Raw genomic sequence first — 19,377 nt, forward strand, 5'->3', positions numbered from 1 at the left:
AAAGATATCTTCTGAGTTCAAATCTTGATTCAGACACTTCCTAGCTGGATGACTGTGGGCAATTCACCTCACTCTGTTTGCCTCAGTTTGCTCATCTATAAAATTAGCTAGAGAAGGGAATGGCAAACCACTCCAAGAAAACCCTGAATTGGGTCATGAGGAGTTGGACATGACTGAAAGGACTGAACAACACCACCACCAACACTTAGCAAAAGTCAAAAGTGGTTAGAGGACTGAATGGATTTTACCTGAATTGAACAAATACGTCCTAATGCTGACACTTGTAACCGATGCATAACCCAGCTAACAAATGATTATCCTTTCACCACAGAGGCATAAAACAAACCTTGTTTAATTTGCTGCTTATTTCCTACTGCAGACAAGTCTGACAGTCAGCCTTCAGTCATTACACACACACACACACACACACACACACACACATCCTGTGCGATTCAGTATTAACATAACATAACGTGACAGATTAAAGCATTTTCAGCGCCTCTGAAGGAGTTGCTATAGGAATCAAATTGTAGGACTCTCATATCTTGGTGCTAATTATCACATGTATCTATGCTGCCTAAAGAATCTGTGTCTCTTTCAGGTATTGCTTTCCATTTGGCCGACCTGAAGGCGCGTTAAAAGCTACACTCTCTCTTTTGGAAAGGGTAAGAGTGACGGTTCAAGAGAGGTTGGATTTCTAGCGTACAGGAGCCTCATTGTAATAGAATATTGTTGTCAAATGATTTTATTTATGAGCTGAATGCTGTCTAGATTATAGCAAGCATCTGGGTGAAAACTAAGACAGCCCCAATTCCAGATGCTTTAACAACAAAATCTCAAACATCTGGGTATCTTCTTTTTTCCATCAAGTTTGCATACATATGATTAGCATTAGGCTTAACCCAAATTTGAACAAAACAATGATTTAGTGGTGGTGTTTTTTTTTCTGTTATATGGATGGACTTTTGCCATCTTACTTATGCATACTAGTAACATTTTAAAAATGTCTAGTGGCTACTTTGTAAATGACTATGGAAAATAAATTATGTACCTTTCCATGGAAACTTTTCAAAGCTTCTGTAGATCTGCAGTCTCATCAATATGGTTTCTCCATCCATCCTTATTGTGCAGATCACAATCCACACATGCTTTCTCATCTTGGTATATTCTCACCTATGTCCTCCCATAATTCCTCACTGGAGGGATACACTCCTGTTTCAGGGGCCTTCCTACTCTGGGCCTTTTACAATACTATAGGCACCAGGGGAGCCAGACCTTGGGCTGTCCATCTATTATCCTTCATTCTTACTTTAGGAACTCACCTCCTTTCCTGGTCACACATTTTCTGGGTTCAGCAAATATTATGCCACTTTTTGCACACAATGTCATAGACATGCTAACAATGCGATCAACATAGAACCCTGTAAAGTCATGCCCATGCCCAGTCAGTTCCGGTTCTCAATTTTCTTTTACAAATGTGACTGAGTAACGCATGTGAATTCCCTTCTTGCTCCCCTTTTCTTTTCCCATCTGAAGGTTTTGATGAAAGACATCGTTACCCCAGTGCCACAAGAGGAGGTAAAAATGGTCATCCGTAAATGCTTAGAGCAAGCTGCGTTAGTCAACTATACTCGTCTCTCAGAGTATGCCAAAATTGAAGGTAAGACTACCTTCTGTCACCAGTCTCAGACTAAAATTTTGATGTGTTCTCTTGGGAAACTTTCTGACTTCCCGGTATTTAATTCTACACACACTCACACAGACACACACACAGACACACACACAGACACACACACACACACACACACACACTCCACCTTTATCAAGCACCTATTATTTGCAGGGTGATGAACTAGACTAGGAAGACAAAGACAAAAATGCAAAACAATCCCGGCCTTCAAAGAGCTTACATTCTTCTGTGGTGGGGTCAGGGAGGAGCTACAACATATAAATAGATAAATAAGTAATGTCATAATCTGAGATAGGAAAGTGTCCTAAGGACCCAACTGAACATATTGAATTGACAGCTAAACTCACCTGACAAGTCACATGGTGCTTGGTTGTAGTTGAATAAAACATCAAAAGCCTGAAGTTCAAAAAAAAAGCCAGTTTACTGAAAAAAGGGGGAGGTGGAATTAAGAGAAAATATGAGTTAAATGAAGTCTCTTCTAAGGCTGGGTATGTTTGGCATGAAATACCTGCCCTGTGAAACATTTGAAGTTTGCAACCTTTGTTACCCTAAAGAGTAGAGAGGGTGACAGATGACCATGAGTAGAGTCCAAGAAAAGGATGAATGAAGGAGGCAACATCTCAAGTCCGCTTTCACTATTTCTCATCCCTTGAAAGTGTCTTACTCTTGTCAGTGTTTCTAAATATTTTCATATAATGATAATAGATGATCTAGTTCTCAGGTGGTCTCGGGGTTACATCAGACCTCTTTCACTCTGGGCTTCCCAATCCTTGGGTGATTGAGACCACAAGACCTTTAAAGTCAGTGAGAAATAACCGTTACTGACCATCTAATCATCCCTTTAAGGAGATCTGATCTGTGGAGTTATGGTTCCCTGGGTGGGGTGGGAGGCTCCGAGTCCCAAAGGTATAACTAACTTTTCATTGTTACCTTGTCGGCTGCTAGAGGGAGATTTGAAAAAGCCCACCCAGCTTGATGGATGTGTAAGTGTATCAATGTGGAAGCTCTGTGTGCAAAACTCAATGTGCATTCTGGACTCAGATTTTTTTCTCACACGTGAAACATGGCAACTGACTAAAGCAAACGAACCCACATTGTTTGCCTTCGGGAATTAAAAAAAATTAACTGACCAACCTCCTGCCAGAGTCCTTGTTTGCTTAGAGAATTAGGTAAAGATTGTGTCAAATTTTCAGTGTTCTGTACATTACATGTCCTCCCTTTTTTTCAATTTTGTCTGTCTGACAATGCAAATTGTGTACCAGTGGTAATGAATTCATTGTTATGCATCCAGTGAGAAACACTTAAGAATTGGGCACTAAAAGGATGTTTATCAACTCTTGACTTGGTAATGAGTGACAAAAATAGAGGAGGAGGAAGAAGACCGACCGTTTCAGTGCTGTATGATCAGCTGATTTTGCCAGCGTTCACCCTCACAGGAGATGACAGTTGGTTGTATTCAACTGAAATGGGTAACCAGAGTAGGCGAGAATGGAACAGAACTTGGATCCCACCCAGCACTGGTATCATGGCAGCTGCCTCCCATCGTAGGTCTTGGTTGTAGATAGTACTAACCTTTTGGTAAGATCTGCTCTCTTCTTTCAGATAAATCTATGCCCCCTTCCTAAAATAAATCAATAAATAAAGCAAACTTTAAAATCTGTAAGTAAAAATGCATTCATTTCCAAAGTAGGCCAGCTAGTTTGTACTTTTCCTTTTGTGCCTCAATTCTTCTCGGTTGTGTTAATTATCTTTTGCACTGTGACTTTTAGGTCTGGGAGTACTTTGAAGCAACAAATCCTTTTTTTCCAGCTCTCTTTTCAGAGAAGTACTTCATTCCACACTACCCACTCTCTCTTGCTTCTCTCCTTCCTTGTCCGGGATTGGCTCAGCCACTTTTCTATGTGACCTCTATAAAAAGTGGTTGTGACACCAATTTCAAAGCATGCTGGGATTGTTAACTCCAACAACCCAACATCCACCAGCTGCATGCACTAGGTTTTCTTTCATGAGCATAGTCCACTGTGTGTGGGCACGTGGCAAACTCAAAAATATTACTACCATGCAACTTTCCTTTACAAACAGCTGTTTTTACCAGCAGAGGAAAAAAATACCACCTTAAATTTGGATACTCAAGCATCTCCTACTGACTTGCAAAGCTCTCACTAATGACAGAATTTTGGAATGAAGTTGTAGTAATATTGCTGGCGACTATGTTTATGAAGAAATACCTCAAGAGCCTTAGATACTAAAGTCTGAAATCCTTAGTATCTCGGAGCCTTAAACCAATGAGATTCTGTCTCCCTTTATCCATGATGTTTTGGTCATTGTATTCTTGCAAACGATTCCAAAAAGACTTGTACAATCATGGTCACAGCCTCTCTTGTGACTCATGGCATGCTGAATGGTTAATCCAGTAGATCTTCGATTTTAAAATTCCTTTTTCTTTTATCCTGTGTTTATCCCAAAATACTCTGTGGCTATTTTCCTTTTGAGCTAATGTAACGTTTTCCTCTGACCTGTGACCTTTAACCTCTTTACCTCTGACCTAAGCCTCTTGCATGCCCAAATCCTCTTTTATAGGGAAAAAGAGAGAAATGTATGAGCATCCTGTCTTCTGCTTGGCCTCTCAAGTGATGGATTTAACCATTCGTGAGTACCTACCACCTCCTTTCCATGCTGTCTTCACTCTTTCTGTTTTCATTACCTCAAGACAATTCAGATCCAAACCAACTCACTTTCCTTGCTTCAAGTCTTTTAGCATTTGGCTTGTCTGTTGATTCTGTCTGTGAAACCCCAGTGTGAGAAGTCCGGTCACTTTTTATCAGCCTAAAACAAGGTTAGACAATTAAGCCATTTGTTTGTGATAAACTCCGATTTGTCTGTAAGTTTTTTTCTGTTGTTCTATGTCTGTGACCTGAATGCATTTTTACTTTGCTTCTGTGTAGTCCCAGTTTGTAAAGTACTTGTCACTGGTACACAATCAGAAGGTAGCAGCTACACCAGGGGAGCAATGAGCAAGGGATTAGAGGAAGGACAGTAGGGGCAAGTCTTGCCTTTCTTTTCCATGTGTAAGATCTCAGAACTATTCTGGGTCCAAGAGTACATAAAGCAGTCCTTTCTCTGCCTACGGTAGCACGTAGTGCACATATGCCTCCTGTCTGTTATCTCTCAAGCTCAGTCACTTGTTCTTGTTCTCTTTAGACTGATTGGTCCTGTTCCTCCAAGCTCTGGCTAGAACATATGACTTAATTGTCACATAGAGAGTTCCGTGTGTGTTTCATAGCTTAATTCCACATTGACCTTGATTTGACTAATTTTCTATTTGTGCAGCATTTTCCACCTCTGTGAAGGAGCCTTTTTTGCTGATCCCCATACTTCAGGGCGGTGGGAATCCAGGGGGCAACATTTTTTCTTTCGAATGTCATATATCACACATAAGTGGGGGGCATTTTGGTCCACTTGCTCATTAATTCTGCATATCTGTTCTTATTTCTCTCTTCTCTCCTTGCTCTCTCTCTCCCTCTCTCATATAGAGAATCAAAAGGACACAGGTGAACAATTGTATATGCATTATAAACTAAAGAGTTATATTCAGTTTATTTTTGTATTTTCTTTTCATGGGGCTCCTTAAGTTGTACACTCCTAGAGACTGAAGTGGAGTTACAATAATGCTTAAGGAGTTAATTTGTGCTGTCTCAACACACATCATACCCCTTAGCTGTTGACCTTCTAGAGAACTTCGATAGAGGCGTAAACTTCAAAGGAACAGAATTTCTCGTTTTCAATGGAACATCATTCCATTTTTTGACGCAAACATTTTACTGATCTGGCCTTATGGGGTCATATTCACTTTCAAAGGCTATTGAATCCAATTAATCCTCATTTTTATTTTCCATTTTTTTCTTTTCTTGTATTCTGACCTATTGAGAAGTTTATGTTATTCAGTGACTGTGTACTAGCAATGGAGCTAGATGAGATTATGTTTGTGTTATTGTCGTTTGTAATGTGTGGGAAGATAGAATTTGTGGGTAGGTAGAAAATGGATGTAAATTGTTTGAGTAGTTTGTCTTGGCAGTCCACGCTTTCCACTGTTTTTTGTTACTTTTCCTTGTGGGGCAACCTTCTGGGAAGCTCCAAGTAGTTGGACATTCTGTCTTTGTTGATTAATAACACCTCTGAGTAGATTTCATAAAGGAAGATCCTGACTTCAAACTACTATTGCCAACAGTAGAAGAAGTATGACCTGGTAGATAGAGTGCTGACCTTGGAGTCAAGAATATCTGGTTCAAATCCCATTTATCCTTAGCTGTGTGACCTTGGGCAAGTCACTTATAATCTCTATGTGCCTCAGGCAATTCCCTAGCATTTATCTACTAATTCATTGGTCATATCTATCTACAAGCTGGTGAGACCCATTTTCTTCATGCATTTGTATTGCTGGAGAGGCAGCTGGGGGAGTGGATAGAGCTGGTCTTAGAATCTGAAAGACTTGGGTTCAAATCCTCCCTTTGATACACACTGGGCAAGTCACTGAGCTTTACAGAGGTGTAAGACTCTGTAAAGACTCTGTAAGACCTCGAATTCCAAAGAAAGGGCCAATAGATGAGGTAACTAGCTATTCATTGGGAGCTCTCCAAACCCAGGAAATCTCAGGTCCTATCAAATGTATCTGCATCATATGTAATAAATCATCTATAATATATAATGCAGAATGTTTGTTGATTTTTTTAATCTTCATGAACTTAGCAAAGGAATATATTGACTTTTTTAAAAAATAAAACTTCATTACCTATGTTCCTTTGGAGGAAAATTTCATAGTGAGCAGAGCACATTTATAATCCCCCTCTTAGCATGCTAAGAGTCCCAGGAATTAAAAAACAGTTGAGTGACTATGGATCTTGTCTATAGCCATTCAGAATATTGCTTTCTATATGGTCCAATGCTGGTTTCTTATGTGAGTGGTAGAAAACTTCCTATGGAATGTTTCTGTGGAACCAACTCAAGGCCCTCTTCCCACGAGCAAAAACTGACTTCTGAGAAGTAGAAATGAGGATTTGGGGGTTTCTTAGGTTGGGTGCTACTCTTTCTTTTGTTGCTTGGGAGCCTCAAAGGCTTATCCTTGCTCAATTAAGAAACTTTTCCTCCTTCTGGAAAGAGGAGGATGTCAATGACCAGCTCTCTCAGCTTATGACCTTCATCTAATTCTTCATTTACTTTTCAAAGTATTTCATCCTCAACTTCTCTTCCTTTTTTCAAAAGGAAAATTGAGCTATTGCTTCTATCTCCCCCTTTACTTCCCCCAAGAAATATCACTAGGCATAAATAAGTAAAAATGGCAAGTTATTATAATGTTGAAATAATCATCTTGAAACAAAATATGAAACCTCTCCTTAGTCTTTGGAAGAGGAGAGAAAGTTTATAACCTTGTGGCAACCTTCCTGCTGAGCCAAATTCTAGTAAAATGCCAGATGTGAGAACCAAGTATAGAGAGAAATGAGAAGTCTTAGATCTTCACTTTTCATTCTGTCTTTTTCATAATGCAATCCCTATTCATTTATCAGCTTTGCTAAGAAACATTTTCCTTTGTAATGAGAAGGTAGACAGGTAGACAAACAAGAATAACAAATAGGAAGTTTGAACTGTCTTTTCTGTTTTTAAACTTTTATTGTAAGAGTACTACAAGCTGAGTACTCATCCGTTGCTTTGAAACCTTCTTATGTAATGGGCTTCTTTTGTGATACATGTCAAGAAGATGTGGAACCCACTTCTTTCCGGTAGCATCTGCCCAAAAACAAAGTTCCTCTCCAATCCAAGTCGACAAGCATTTATTAAACCTCTACAAGGCACTATAGTAAGAACTGGGTTCCCTGCTCTCAATGAGCTTATGTTATACTGAAGGATACATTTTTTTCCTTAGATGATGGGAAGATAAATGAATCTTTTCTCCTATCAAACTGACTTTTAAGAGTATAGACCATAGAAGCATTAGATTGTGTGTCTAGCTCAGGTGTTCTTAACCTTTTTTGCATCATGGACCCCTTTGGCAGAATGGAAAAATCTATGTAATCCACTCCCCCTTCTTAGAATCATGTTTTTAAGTGCACAAAATAAAATACATAGGATTGCAAAGGAAACCAATTATATTAAAATGCAGTTATCAAAACATTCAAAAGAACATGTGTACAAAGCCCAGGTTTAGAAAGAAGCAGGAATATGCTAGTAAATTTTAATAATTTTAATAATCTGCTTTATTAAAACTTTCTTACATATACAAAACGAAAAGAAAAACAATAAAACAAGTCCTGATTTGTAGCAATTACTGACACTGAAAATTTAACCATTTGATTAGAGCCCTATCTAGAGGGACTTCAGAGGTCATCTAATCCAACCTCTTTCTTTCCTCCAAACTAGGAAATTCAGACCCAGGGAAGTGATAGGACTTCCCTAGGGTCACACAGGTAGTAAGCATCAGAGGCTATCAGGCTGGTCACTTTACAAAGGAAACAAGCATCCCAAGTGCACATAGCCCATTACTAATTTGGATTTGTAATCAAAAGACCTGGGTTCAAATCCCAATGGTAGGATATGAATTTAACTGGGCAACCCTGAACAAGTCATTTCCTCAGGTCAGCTTCCTCATCTGTCAAATGAGGGTGTTGACTATATGATCGCTAATGCCCCCTATAGATCTAAATCTACAATCCTAAGGAAGGAGTGGGTAATAACCATATCTTTAATCACATAAAACCTTGAGAATAGACCAGAGGTGACAAAATTCCTCTAGTGATGTGACTCACACAAGGCTGGCTATTTAGCACTCTCAGTCATTTACATGAAATTACAAGGATCTTTATAGTAAGAAACCAAAATAAAATGGTTGTTTGAGTTAACAAGCAATTGTGATTCAGTAAGCACTAGGCTATCCGACATCAAGTATATGAATTCCATTCCCATGGCATTTATTGAGCATTTTACAATGTTGTAGGCACTGTGCTAGGCACTAGGGATAAGAAGACACAAGGGAAAGAAATAGTCCCTATTCTCAGGAAGTTGACATTCTAGTGAAGGAAAGGATATACATACACAGGGAAATAAAGAATCATCACAATATAAATTAGGGCAAAGGAACAGAATTTCTAAAGAACCTATGATGTGCCAGGCACCGGGCTAAGCACTTTACAAATATTATCTTATTTGATCACAGTAATTGGAGAGACAGAGAGAGAGAGAGAGAGAGAGAGAGAGAGAATGAGAGAGAGAGAGAGAAACACAAGAACTAATAACTGAGGAAAGAAGATCAGGAAAATCGGAGAGCTTTCTGTAGGAGGTAACAACTGAGCTGGTCTTTGAAAGAAGTCAGGAATCCCGCAAGTAGGTGGTAGGAAGGTGGATGATGAAAGGAAGCATTCCTCACATAGAAACAGCCTAGGCAAAGTCATGGAGGTGGGAGAAGGAACATCATGTACAGAGGGCAGCAAGAAGGGTCAGTCCCACCCCACAGGAATTTATGGTTGACTTGGGAAGACAAGACCTTGAGACAGGAAAGATCTATGGAATGCCAGACATTTCCAGAACAACCCTGGGCCATTTAGTCCCATTTTATAAATGAAGAGACTGAGGCTCTGAGAAGCCTACCCAGCTAGGTGGCCAAGCTCTAGGTCAAACCCAGGTCTTCTGATTCTCCAGCCAGCCACCAAATCACAGACCCTCATAGTTATTTCAATTGATCTCTGACTCCATATAGACACCAAAGAGTATAGCAAATAAGCAAGTAAACTTTCAATAGAATGGATAAATACTGTGTCTCACACCTGTATTTTCTGATGTTTTATAGATATTGTTGTGACTAAAAAGATACAAATTCATTTTAAAACTCAGTTCAACTCAATAATATTTATTATGTACCTATAACATGCAAAATGCTCTCCTGCCCACTGTAGATACAGATAAAAAAGGAACCAATCCCTGCCCTCAAGAGATATGTATTCTACTGGGAGAATATAATGCATACACAGATAAATAGATCAAAAATAAGTACCAAGTTATTTAAAGTATTTTCTTGTGTCCGTGTGTGACCTTAGAGTTAGGAAGCCCTGGGCTCCAGCTCTGCTTCTGACATATACTAGTCATGAGACCCTAATCAGGTTCTGCAAACTCTTGGTGCTCTAGGCAACACCTCAAGACAAGACATTGGAGTATAATCTCCTTGAAAGCAGGCTTATTTCATTCTTTGTATTCATTTCCTCAGAGTCTAGCACAGTGCTTGGCAGATAGTCATGATGAAGAAATGTTGATTAATTGCAACTTAGAACAGTTCCAGCGAAGGTGGTGATCTGCATAGGGAGAAGTCTTTTGCAAATATAATCAAAGATCTAGTCCAAAATCAAATTGTTTTTCAAACAAGAAAGAGTAGGGGTTGAGAGGTGGAGAGAGAAGAGGGAGTGGAGAGAAGGATGGCAGGAATAAATTAAGATGCGGATCGGAAAAGGTATAGGAGATAGCACCTGAGCTGTGTTTTGAAGAAAGCAGAGATTCCAAAAGGCTTAAATGAGGAAGGAGGGTGCTACAAATATGAGGGTCTAACTATGTTCATGCATGGAGGCAAGACATGAAATATTGCATGAGAGGAACAATTAGAAGGCCAGTTTGGTTGGGACAAAGAATAGGTGGAGGGCAATGTAAATAAAACAAAATTGGAACCATAAGTGACACAGGATGACCATAAAAACACAGATGAAAACAAATGAAAGGATTTCCAAACTTACCAATGCAATGATCAGTTATGAATCTAGAGAACTCTCATCAGAGGGGTGATAGAATTAATTAGGTATGGAATGAGACAAACACTGTCAGTCTACCCATTGTATTGACCTATTTCATTCTATCGAACTTCTTTGCTATAAGGAAAGATTCTTTTTTTCCACAAAATTTGAGAGTTAAGAGAGACCTCAGTGGAAATCTACTCCAACCTATGCTTGAAAGGAATTCCATGTAAAACATTCAAATCAATGTCCAGCTTCTGCTTGAAGATCTCCAAGTATGGAGGGTGGGGGAGGGGAGGATCCCACCAGCTCTTGAAGCTGCCCATTCCACTTTCGGATGGTTCTCATTGTTAGGAATTTTTTTCTTGACATGCAGCCCAAATTTACCTGTTTATAACTGCCAATCACTGCTTCTGGTTCTGATCTCTAGGACCAAATAGGCCAAGCCTTAGTCTCTCCTGGACAGCTGCCTTCAAATATTTGAAGCTCCCCACCTTCAGTCTTCTCCAAACTAAGCACATCTAGTTCTTTCAACTAATCCACCTATGACATGAACTCAATGCCCTTTACTATCCTTCTTGGCCTCTTTTGAACACTCCTCAGCTCATCAGTTACTGTTCTTAAAGCATAGACTGAAGACAGTAAGATTGACAAAAGCAGTATACAATGAGACCATCGTCTTTCTATTCCAAGAAGCTGTGCCTCATTTCATGCAATCCGAAGTCTCATTAGCTTTTTTGATTGTCATGTTACACTACTGACTCTACTGAACTTGCAGACCACTAAAGCCCCAGGATCTTTTTTCAGAACTCCTATCTAATCTTGACTCCCCATATCATACTTATGAAGTTTGGTTTTATATTCAAATACAAGACTTTGGATTTATCTTTATTGAATTTCATCTTATTTGATTTAGCCCAATATTCTAGACTTCAAGATGCTTTTGGATCCTGATTCTACCATCGGTGTGTTAAGCTACCCCTCCAAGCTTTGTGCCATATGAAGAACTAATGTGTTTTTTACTTAGGGGATGGATATAATAAGTCATTAGAAAGGGAGAGTGATGTTTAAATTTTTTTTGAGAAATGGTACCTAGATATTAGAGAGTCTAAAATTCCAGACTGTGGTTTTTGTATTTTCTCCTAAAGGTAATAGGGAGCCTTGATATTTTTAGTAGGGAATTGACATGGTCAGATCTGTGTTTTAGGAATATCAAGGTGGCAATTGTTTGAAGAATGGATTGGAGAGAGGAAAGAATGGCAGCAAGAAAACCAAATAAGAGAATGTTGCAATGTAGTCTAGGGTAGAGGAAATGACAAATTTGGACACATGCTTTTGCGTAGAGAGAAGAGGACTTAGTGGAGATATACTGACAACTAACTGGATATGGGAGAGTGAGGGAAAGGGAAGAATGTTGCTGAATTCATGGTAGATTCATAATTGGTAGAACATATTTGGAAGCTGGCTCAATCCAAAGTACAATGGCACAACTACTATCATGTGAATGGAAGAATGGATGATGGATAGATAGATACATAGATACATAGATTCATACATACATTCATGTATAAGGTGTTAGAAAGAAATTTGGGACCTCATACTCAGAAGAGTCTGAGCATTCTTACCCTGAAATTTGGATATTCTTGGTCACACACTTGACTTGGAATAACTGTCATGTAATAGTCTGAAGTTTTCACTTTTCTCCCCATGTGTTAGTGTTGTATAGAAGCTGACAGAGGAAGAAGAAGAAATCAGTGAACTGTTAGAATTGAGAGAGGATGATTTCAGCTCTTCTCCTCTAGATGACTTTGCTCATATTTGAAAAGATATCTCAACATTCCCCTGTCAGAAGGAAAGACTCTGTTCTCCAAGAATAGCTAGATAAGGTTTAAGATCACAGTCTACTGAAAATCTCCCATGGAACTGACCCAGCCCCTTGGAGCTTAAGTGATTTTGAAAATACATGTGCCTTAGCTTGTGGTCTTTTCTAAGTATCTGAAGACTTTAAGGTGGGCAATGTGGACTATAATTTGTTTGGTGACCATTCTCCTGAAGAACTAATGTGTTTTCATAAAAGCAGTATAAAATTATTTGGCATCTACACTGTCTGATGTGCCAGCATGTTGGCTTGGCTTGCTTAATTAAATTTCTTTGTTACAAAGAAGGGTTCTATTTTAGGAATGGAAGTGGGTTATTGAAAGGTAACAATGATGTGGAAAAGCACTAATAAAATATTTACCTGTTATTAAAAGGAATTGTACAGTATCTGCAGGTAAAGTGAACAATGGAGGGAATTGTGGATAATTCAGCCATTTATTCAGTATCATTTATTGATTAAATATCATATGCAAAACAGTATACTCATGCTATACTCTTCTGGGCTCAAGAAAAAAGAAATCGGAGGAAGGAAATTGAAGCTTTCCATTGATCGAATCACTGGGACCATTGTTCATTTCTCCATGGGGACTAGTTGACATTTGAAGATTTTGATAATCTCTGATTCATTTGCCCATGTACATGCAGCCTCAAAGAAACTAGATGCTCTCGAAGGCATTTCTCAGCTGTCTCTTTGGTGTCAGGCTTCTTTCTCTGCTTTTATCCCACCCCAGGATACTGTAAATAAAGTTGTATGAGCTAGTGTTTTTAAATAGTGACAAGGCCCACACACTGGTGTCCTCAGGAACATATTGGGAAGTTGGTTCTTGATGCAACTTGTCAGTTCCATCCATTCATGGCTATTTCTGTGGCTGGCAGCAGAACCATAGCTGGCCAGGTTATCTGAGAGCTAATTGGAATGTCTCGTCCTTCTTTCTTTTTTGGCTGATGTGAGCATTCCAAAAAAGCCTCTCTTTGTTTGTATCGGTCACATTGCACTCTCTTTTCTGGAGCCAAAGTGATTTCATTGTGTAAACACAAGCTATGCTAATTGAGTAAATTCAGTGGGAAACTTCCAGGTATGATGGGCTGGGTTGGGTTTTTAGTGTTACGATTATTTTTCCTTTTTTCTCATGGTGGCAAACCTTCCCACTCACCTAAGACAGGCAGCTAAGAGAAAGAAATCCCTTTCTATAACTCTTCCTAATGCTTCAAGACCTTCAAACATTATCCATCATTTCTTAAGTAATAGAGTAGCCAATGAGCTTATTTCATTATTTTATGAGTCAACAATCAACTGGGAATAAAGAAGACCCATTGTCACTGTGAGGCCAGACAAGGAGTTTTCATGAGTTGTCAAATGTAGATGGCACATCCTAAGTAACACATGATGGGGGACAAGTGAGTCAGGATGTATAGAAGAAGCCAGAGTCTCTTTCTGAGGAGGGAAAAAAGCAAAACATTGAGATCTGCCAAAAAAAATTATTATTCGCTTTGCAAAGGGATTGATAGTGGACTTTCTTTAAATAGTAATTCCTCCTAGAGCATTTAACATGTAAGTAGATCTTTTTTTTTTAACTTAACTTTGTACTCAACTTTTCAGATAACACGTCCATTGCCTAAAGTGGGGCCTGCCTGTGATACATTCCAAAGTGTAGCAAAGCCAGAAGCATTTCAATTTTTTTTAACTCTACATCCAACACTGCCACATTCAAGGAGTCCAGCACTGAAAAGGATCCTTTAAACTTTTGCTTTGAAACAGATGGCTTAGCAGAATATTGTGCTCATCCCGCTATCCCGATCCCTTTATTAACACCCCTAGAATTCAAAACACCCAAAATCTATTTCCTATAACCTGCAGCCAAATCTGTTTTTTTTTCCTCCTCCCCATTGAAAATTCAAGCAAACCAAGAAATCTTTTTGGCAACAAAGTGGCCCCCTCACCATACAGATTGCTAAGAACTAGAAATATTAGCAGGGAGTACCTTTCCTAAGGCTCCAGAGACTCTCATTAAGGGGGAGAATTATAGAATCAGATATTGCTGGATATTGGTATTTATACTGAAGAGAGGGCTATTGTTATAGAATTTTCTACTGGGCTGATATTGTAAACTATATGACAGATGGGTCAAGTTCGAATTGCAGTATTCTAACATTTGGAATAGCAAGTAACATATTTGATAGAGCTGGCAAGTTTTTATATATGATTCAACCCACAATATAAAAGCCATGAGAATTCCAAATTGAAAATAATTAAATGAGCTGAAAACAATCAGAATCCACACATTTTTTTTCAAGTGACAGATTTTTACAGGCTTAAATTCCACAAATGGAGCAAGAATATTTTCCAGCTACCTTGAACTAATGTAGACATTTCCTCTTTTAAAAAAACTTTCACATAGCAATTAGTCTTGCATTCCCCCTCTTCAGAGAGGTCAAGGACACAAATAATAATACCTAATAATTAATAATATGTTCTGTATTTTAATGCTTTCCCAAATGTCATCTCCTTTGAACCCTTCAACAACCCCAAGAGTTAGGCAGGGCAAGGATGATCACCCCCATCCTGCAGATGGGAAAATAAGGCTCCAAAAGAGATTCATTGACTTGTCCACAATCACAAAGCCAATAAGTGGTGGGAACTGGGTCTAGAAACCAGGACTTCTGATCACTGACTACTTGAGAAATATTTCCTGTTATCAGAACGGAAGAAGCAATCTTTGTAACACTGGTACTATCATTCTCAAAATGAATTTTCAACCAGCTAATGACATCCACATCCTTTCAACCAGCTAATAATGTCCATGTGATCATCGGCTCCATTAAAAACAGGAAATTGTCATCTTTTGTGTGACCAGGGAGCACCAGGGATGTAGAAGCTGTCAAGTAGTGCTGTTCCCTGTCCAATCTTATGACACCCCCCCCAGGGACCATTGACATATCCTGGGACAATAGCAGCTCTCCATTTGTATCACCATTTATGGTTGTGTTCTGTTGGTTTGTTCCAAGTTGGTCATCTTATTTGTTAAAGTCATTTGTTAAAGTCACTTTGTCTCTTTACTTTTACTGTCTCCCCTCATCTACCTGAACAGCTCACCAGCCACCACGAGGGCCTCCTCCATCCTTACAAAGGCAGACTAACATGCTAACTCAGAGACTCAAGGGCATACCTAGGCAAACATCAAGTACAGTAATGCTTTCCCTTTCCTTCATTCTGCTGTTTTCTAGTTTAGTTGGCTTTCCTGTCCATGTTTTTTTTTCCTTGAAATTTGGTTTGGTCTTGATACCTAGCAGGTAGTTACTCCAAAGCCGAGACTGTTCAGCTCTCAATTGGAACTTAGTAGGCTTTTAAGAGACTCGAAGAATAGCATTTCTTTCCAAATGTCCACATTTTTTTGTCTAGCAATGTCTGACATATGCAACATTTTCAAATCTCAATGTCAGCACAAAATAACATTGTTGTTGCATAACATTTTGCATGACAATTTTTATACGTATGAGCTTCAATTCTGTTGTATGAAATGTCATTCTAAGTATACTGTATTTGTTCAGCCTCCAGTGCTCCAGCTGCTACCGTGACATGAGGACCACAAAGATATTGCAGCATAGCAGAGACAGTTTTGAACATGTAAAACCCCAAGCAACAAATGAAAAAAAATTAGTTCTAGACATATGTGTGTGTTTGTTAGCCTCTGCTGGTTAGCAAGATCCTCTACCCCTGAATCTTCTTTAAAGACAGCATCTTAGAGAAGCATTCTCAGTATCGACATCTATCCTTTAGCCAATGGATGACCTACAAAAATGCCAGGCAACAGATATCTCTCCTAAGAAGTTCCACAAATCCATTTTCTATTAATTGGGCACTCATCCTCTATCGAACACCTCAAAAATTAAATGTTTGGTTGCATAGGTTAATTAGCAGATTGGGTGTTGTAGACTGAGGATTATTAAGTGATTAACTTGGATGGCTGCCTTTTAAAATTAAGAATTGAAAGGGGTTTTATTAAACATACTGGCTGTATATATAATATATGTACATATATTATATATATAATAACACAACAGACAAACACATATATGTGTATGCTTGCAAGCAACCATGAAAAGGTTAGGTGCATATATACATATATGTGCATATCTATCAAGATAGATAGATAGATAGATAGTGGTCAATCAAAAACTCCTGAGTATTAATACATATATTTTAGTGGACCTGCTTAAAGCATCTTAAATTTCTCCAAATGCAAAAAATCATTCAAAGCAACTGTATAAAAGTTGTCAACTCAGAAGGGTAAGTAACAAGTCACATCAAATCAAATCATGCTAGAGCTAGTGAATGCTGCCCAAAGTTCAGAACTCTGAACTGTTTAAAAGATAATGAGAGATTTTAAAGATGCGCTAAGTGGGGCTCCCCAGCAGATATGTATTAATGTACAGGATGGTGTGTATACTAGGCAATGTGTATGTGTGTGTGTATGTGTGTAGGTATAGGTGTATATGTAATAGGTAATATGCATAGGATGGGGAATTTTCAAATCCCTTGGAAATATTAATGTTAACTACTAACAAAGAAAAATTCACTTTGTAAAGTAACTTGTCAACATGAAAATACCTCCTCCTATACTTATTACCCAGACATGTATAAACAGTATGTTTTATAAGACCTTTAAGACAGCAGGTAAAATTGTCCTTGCTTACTTGTAAAATAACCCACAGGTAAGTAACCTCAAGTACACAATATTTTGTTTGACTAATTAGCCTCTACAATCCTTACATGGCATCCCTCACCACTGGGAGCCTGGTCTCCCAATGCCAGCTCCATTTCCCTTTATCTGGGTGTAGCATGAACGTCACCATCATTGAGTCTTAGCATAGGCCATCCCTCTGCATGACTCGAGAGTTTTTGTTTCCGTAATGGAGAATCATCACAAGCCTATGACACTTCAGGTCTCCCTCATTTTCAGACAGTAAGCCATTTTTCATTGGCCAGCCAGTCAGTTGTCCACAAAGCACAGCCAAAATCACCTTCTTTTCATAGGACTTCAAAGGGCCATGTTGTGGGGTGTCTTGCATTCCCCAAGCCAAACAATAAAAAATAAAGATCTACAATGCATTAAGAAATCTGAATTTATTTTTCATCAGTGTATTCTCAACTGCTGCTGGAGGGATAGGGTTAATATCCTTTGTGGCCCAGCAGAGAAACCCTTCCCTCTATCCATCCATGGATCAATCAATGAAGAAATATTTAAGCACTTGCTATATTCCAGGCACTGTGCTAAGTTTTGGATACAAATAAAAACAAAAATAGTCCCTGTCTTTGAGGGATTTACATTCTAAGGGAGAAAACGTCATGTATAAATCAGATGTGATCATGCACAAAGGGAACTGATAAGTTTGTTTAAAGTATTTACAATCTCCTACTATATAATTGAGTCAAGAGAGAAAGTCTCCTATGAAATCAATTTCAATTTGCTAATGGCTACTGAGCCACAGAAAGAACAAATGCAATTAATCAAGGAGGGAAGGAAGGGATGAAAAGTGAATAAGCATTTCTATAGGACCTACCATGTACCAGGCACTGTGCTAAGTACTTTTTTATTAATAACACCTCATTTATTCTCACAGCAACTCTAGAAGGTAAATACTATTACTATCCCCATTTGACAGTTGGGGAAAATGAGGCGGAGGTCAAGAAACTCACCCAGGGTCACACAGCTACTAAGTATCTAAAGCTAGACTTGAACTCAGGTCTTCCTGAGTCCAGTTGTGGCACTCTATGTATTGTACCAACAAGTTTTTATTAATTCATAAAATTCCTACTGTTTGCTCAAACCGTCCTAGGTGCTGGCAATACAAAGATAAAGAATGAAAAGTCCACAAAGCAATCCATTCCCCACCCCCAGGAAAGAACCAAATTAAGGCCAAAATATATCTATCCTCCCTTCACAAAAAGCCCAATGGTCCTGAAGCAAATAGCTCTATTTCCTGAGGAATTAAGCTAAATGCTAATTAACTCTGCTCCCCTAACCACCCAAGATATTAACAGGGCTAGGAGGAGGAGGATATGACGGAATGCTTTTTTTAGGATTCTATTGAGAGTCCAGATGGACCCAATTCAAACCTTCTCTTATAAGGATATCTCAGCATACACACACGCACACACACACACACACACACACACACACGCATGCATGCATGCACATATACATGCACACACATACACACACACACAATCTTGGGATTTAAATTTTTCAGGTTAACCCAGCTTTATCTGATGAGACATGGAGTGCAAAAATAGTAGTATGCAATCACTGGTCTCTTTTAGAATATGGCAGGAGCCTATTAGTTGTGTGACCTTGGCCAAGCCACTTAATGAAGAGATTGGATGAGATGGCCTCTGGGGTTCCTTCAAGCTATAAATCTATGGTCCTATGATTTTTTTTTATTTTTATAGCCTTTTTTGGCTTTAATAGCCAAAGAGTCATGAATTCTGGCATGAGCAAAGGCATCAACCAACACTTAGTTACAGCACTTCCCCAGTGATTTCTTAAAAGAGATACTTTCCTGCTAAAATGAATAAGTGGGCATATTGAGGAGAGTTGATTGCTCCTCTCTATCCACTAGGAAGGATCATAATAGGTATAGCATGAGGAAACCATGTGTCCTAGGTAGAGTTTCTGAAAATATGGTTAACCCCACACATACACGGCCTTTTTTTTACAGCAAGAACCCTATTAAACTACTGTGACTTAGCCTCCCTTCAGAGGGGCTCCAATCCAAACAGCCTACCATGAGAGAAAGTTGGGCAAAACCACCTAATGTTCTTTCTATGACCCTACAATTGAGCATGCACTGATGTTAACAATGAGACAATTACACCCAGAGGCCTTTTTGTCCAAAAAGAATTAGCATTTCTTCCAATCCCCTTCCAGCCCTGCTTGAAACAGCCATATCCTTCAATTTGGCCTATTTTTAAAAATTTGTGCCAATGAACTATTTGGACCTTTAGTACAAATGTTACCCAGGAACATGATATTTGCCAAAGCATAC

At 38.8% G+C, this 19,377-nt stretch overlaps 1 protein-coding gene across 1 annotated transcript in view; it reads left to right on the plus strand.

Moving 5' to 3' along the window:
* The window catches only part of CADPS (calcium dependent secretion activator), a 575,524-nt gene that overhangs the window by 435,390 nt on the left and 120,757 nt on the right, over positions 1 to 19,377 (plus strand). Inside the window, exons 17-19 of the mRNA XM_036738381.1 lie at positions 602 to 665; positions 1,537 to 1,660; positions 5,224 to 5,241. Coding sequence (XP_036594276.1) covers positions 602 to 665; positions 1,537 to 1,660; positions 5,224 to 5,241 — 206 coding nt within the window. The remainder of the gene's footprint in view (positions 1 to 601; positions 666 to 1,536; positions 1,661 to 5,223; positions 5,242 to 19,377) is intronic.

The sequence above is a fragment of the Trichosurus vulpecula genome, chromosome 9, assembly GCF_011100635.1.
Source record: "Trichosurus vulpecula isolate mTriVul1 chromosome 9, mTriVul1.pri, whole genome shotgun sequence".
Taxonomy (NCBI): domain Eukaryota; kingdom Metazoa; phylum Chordata; class Mammalia; order Diprotodontia; family Phalangeridae; genus Trichosurus; species Trichosurus vulpecula.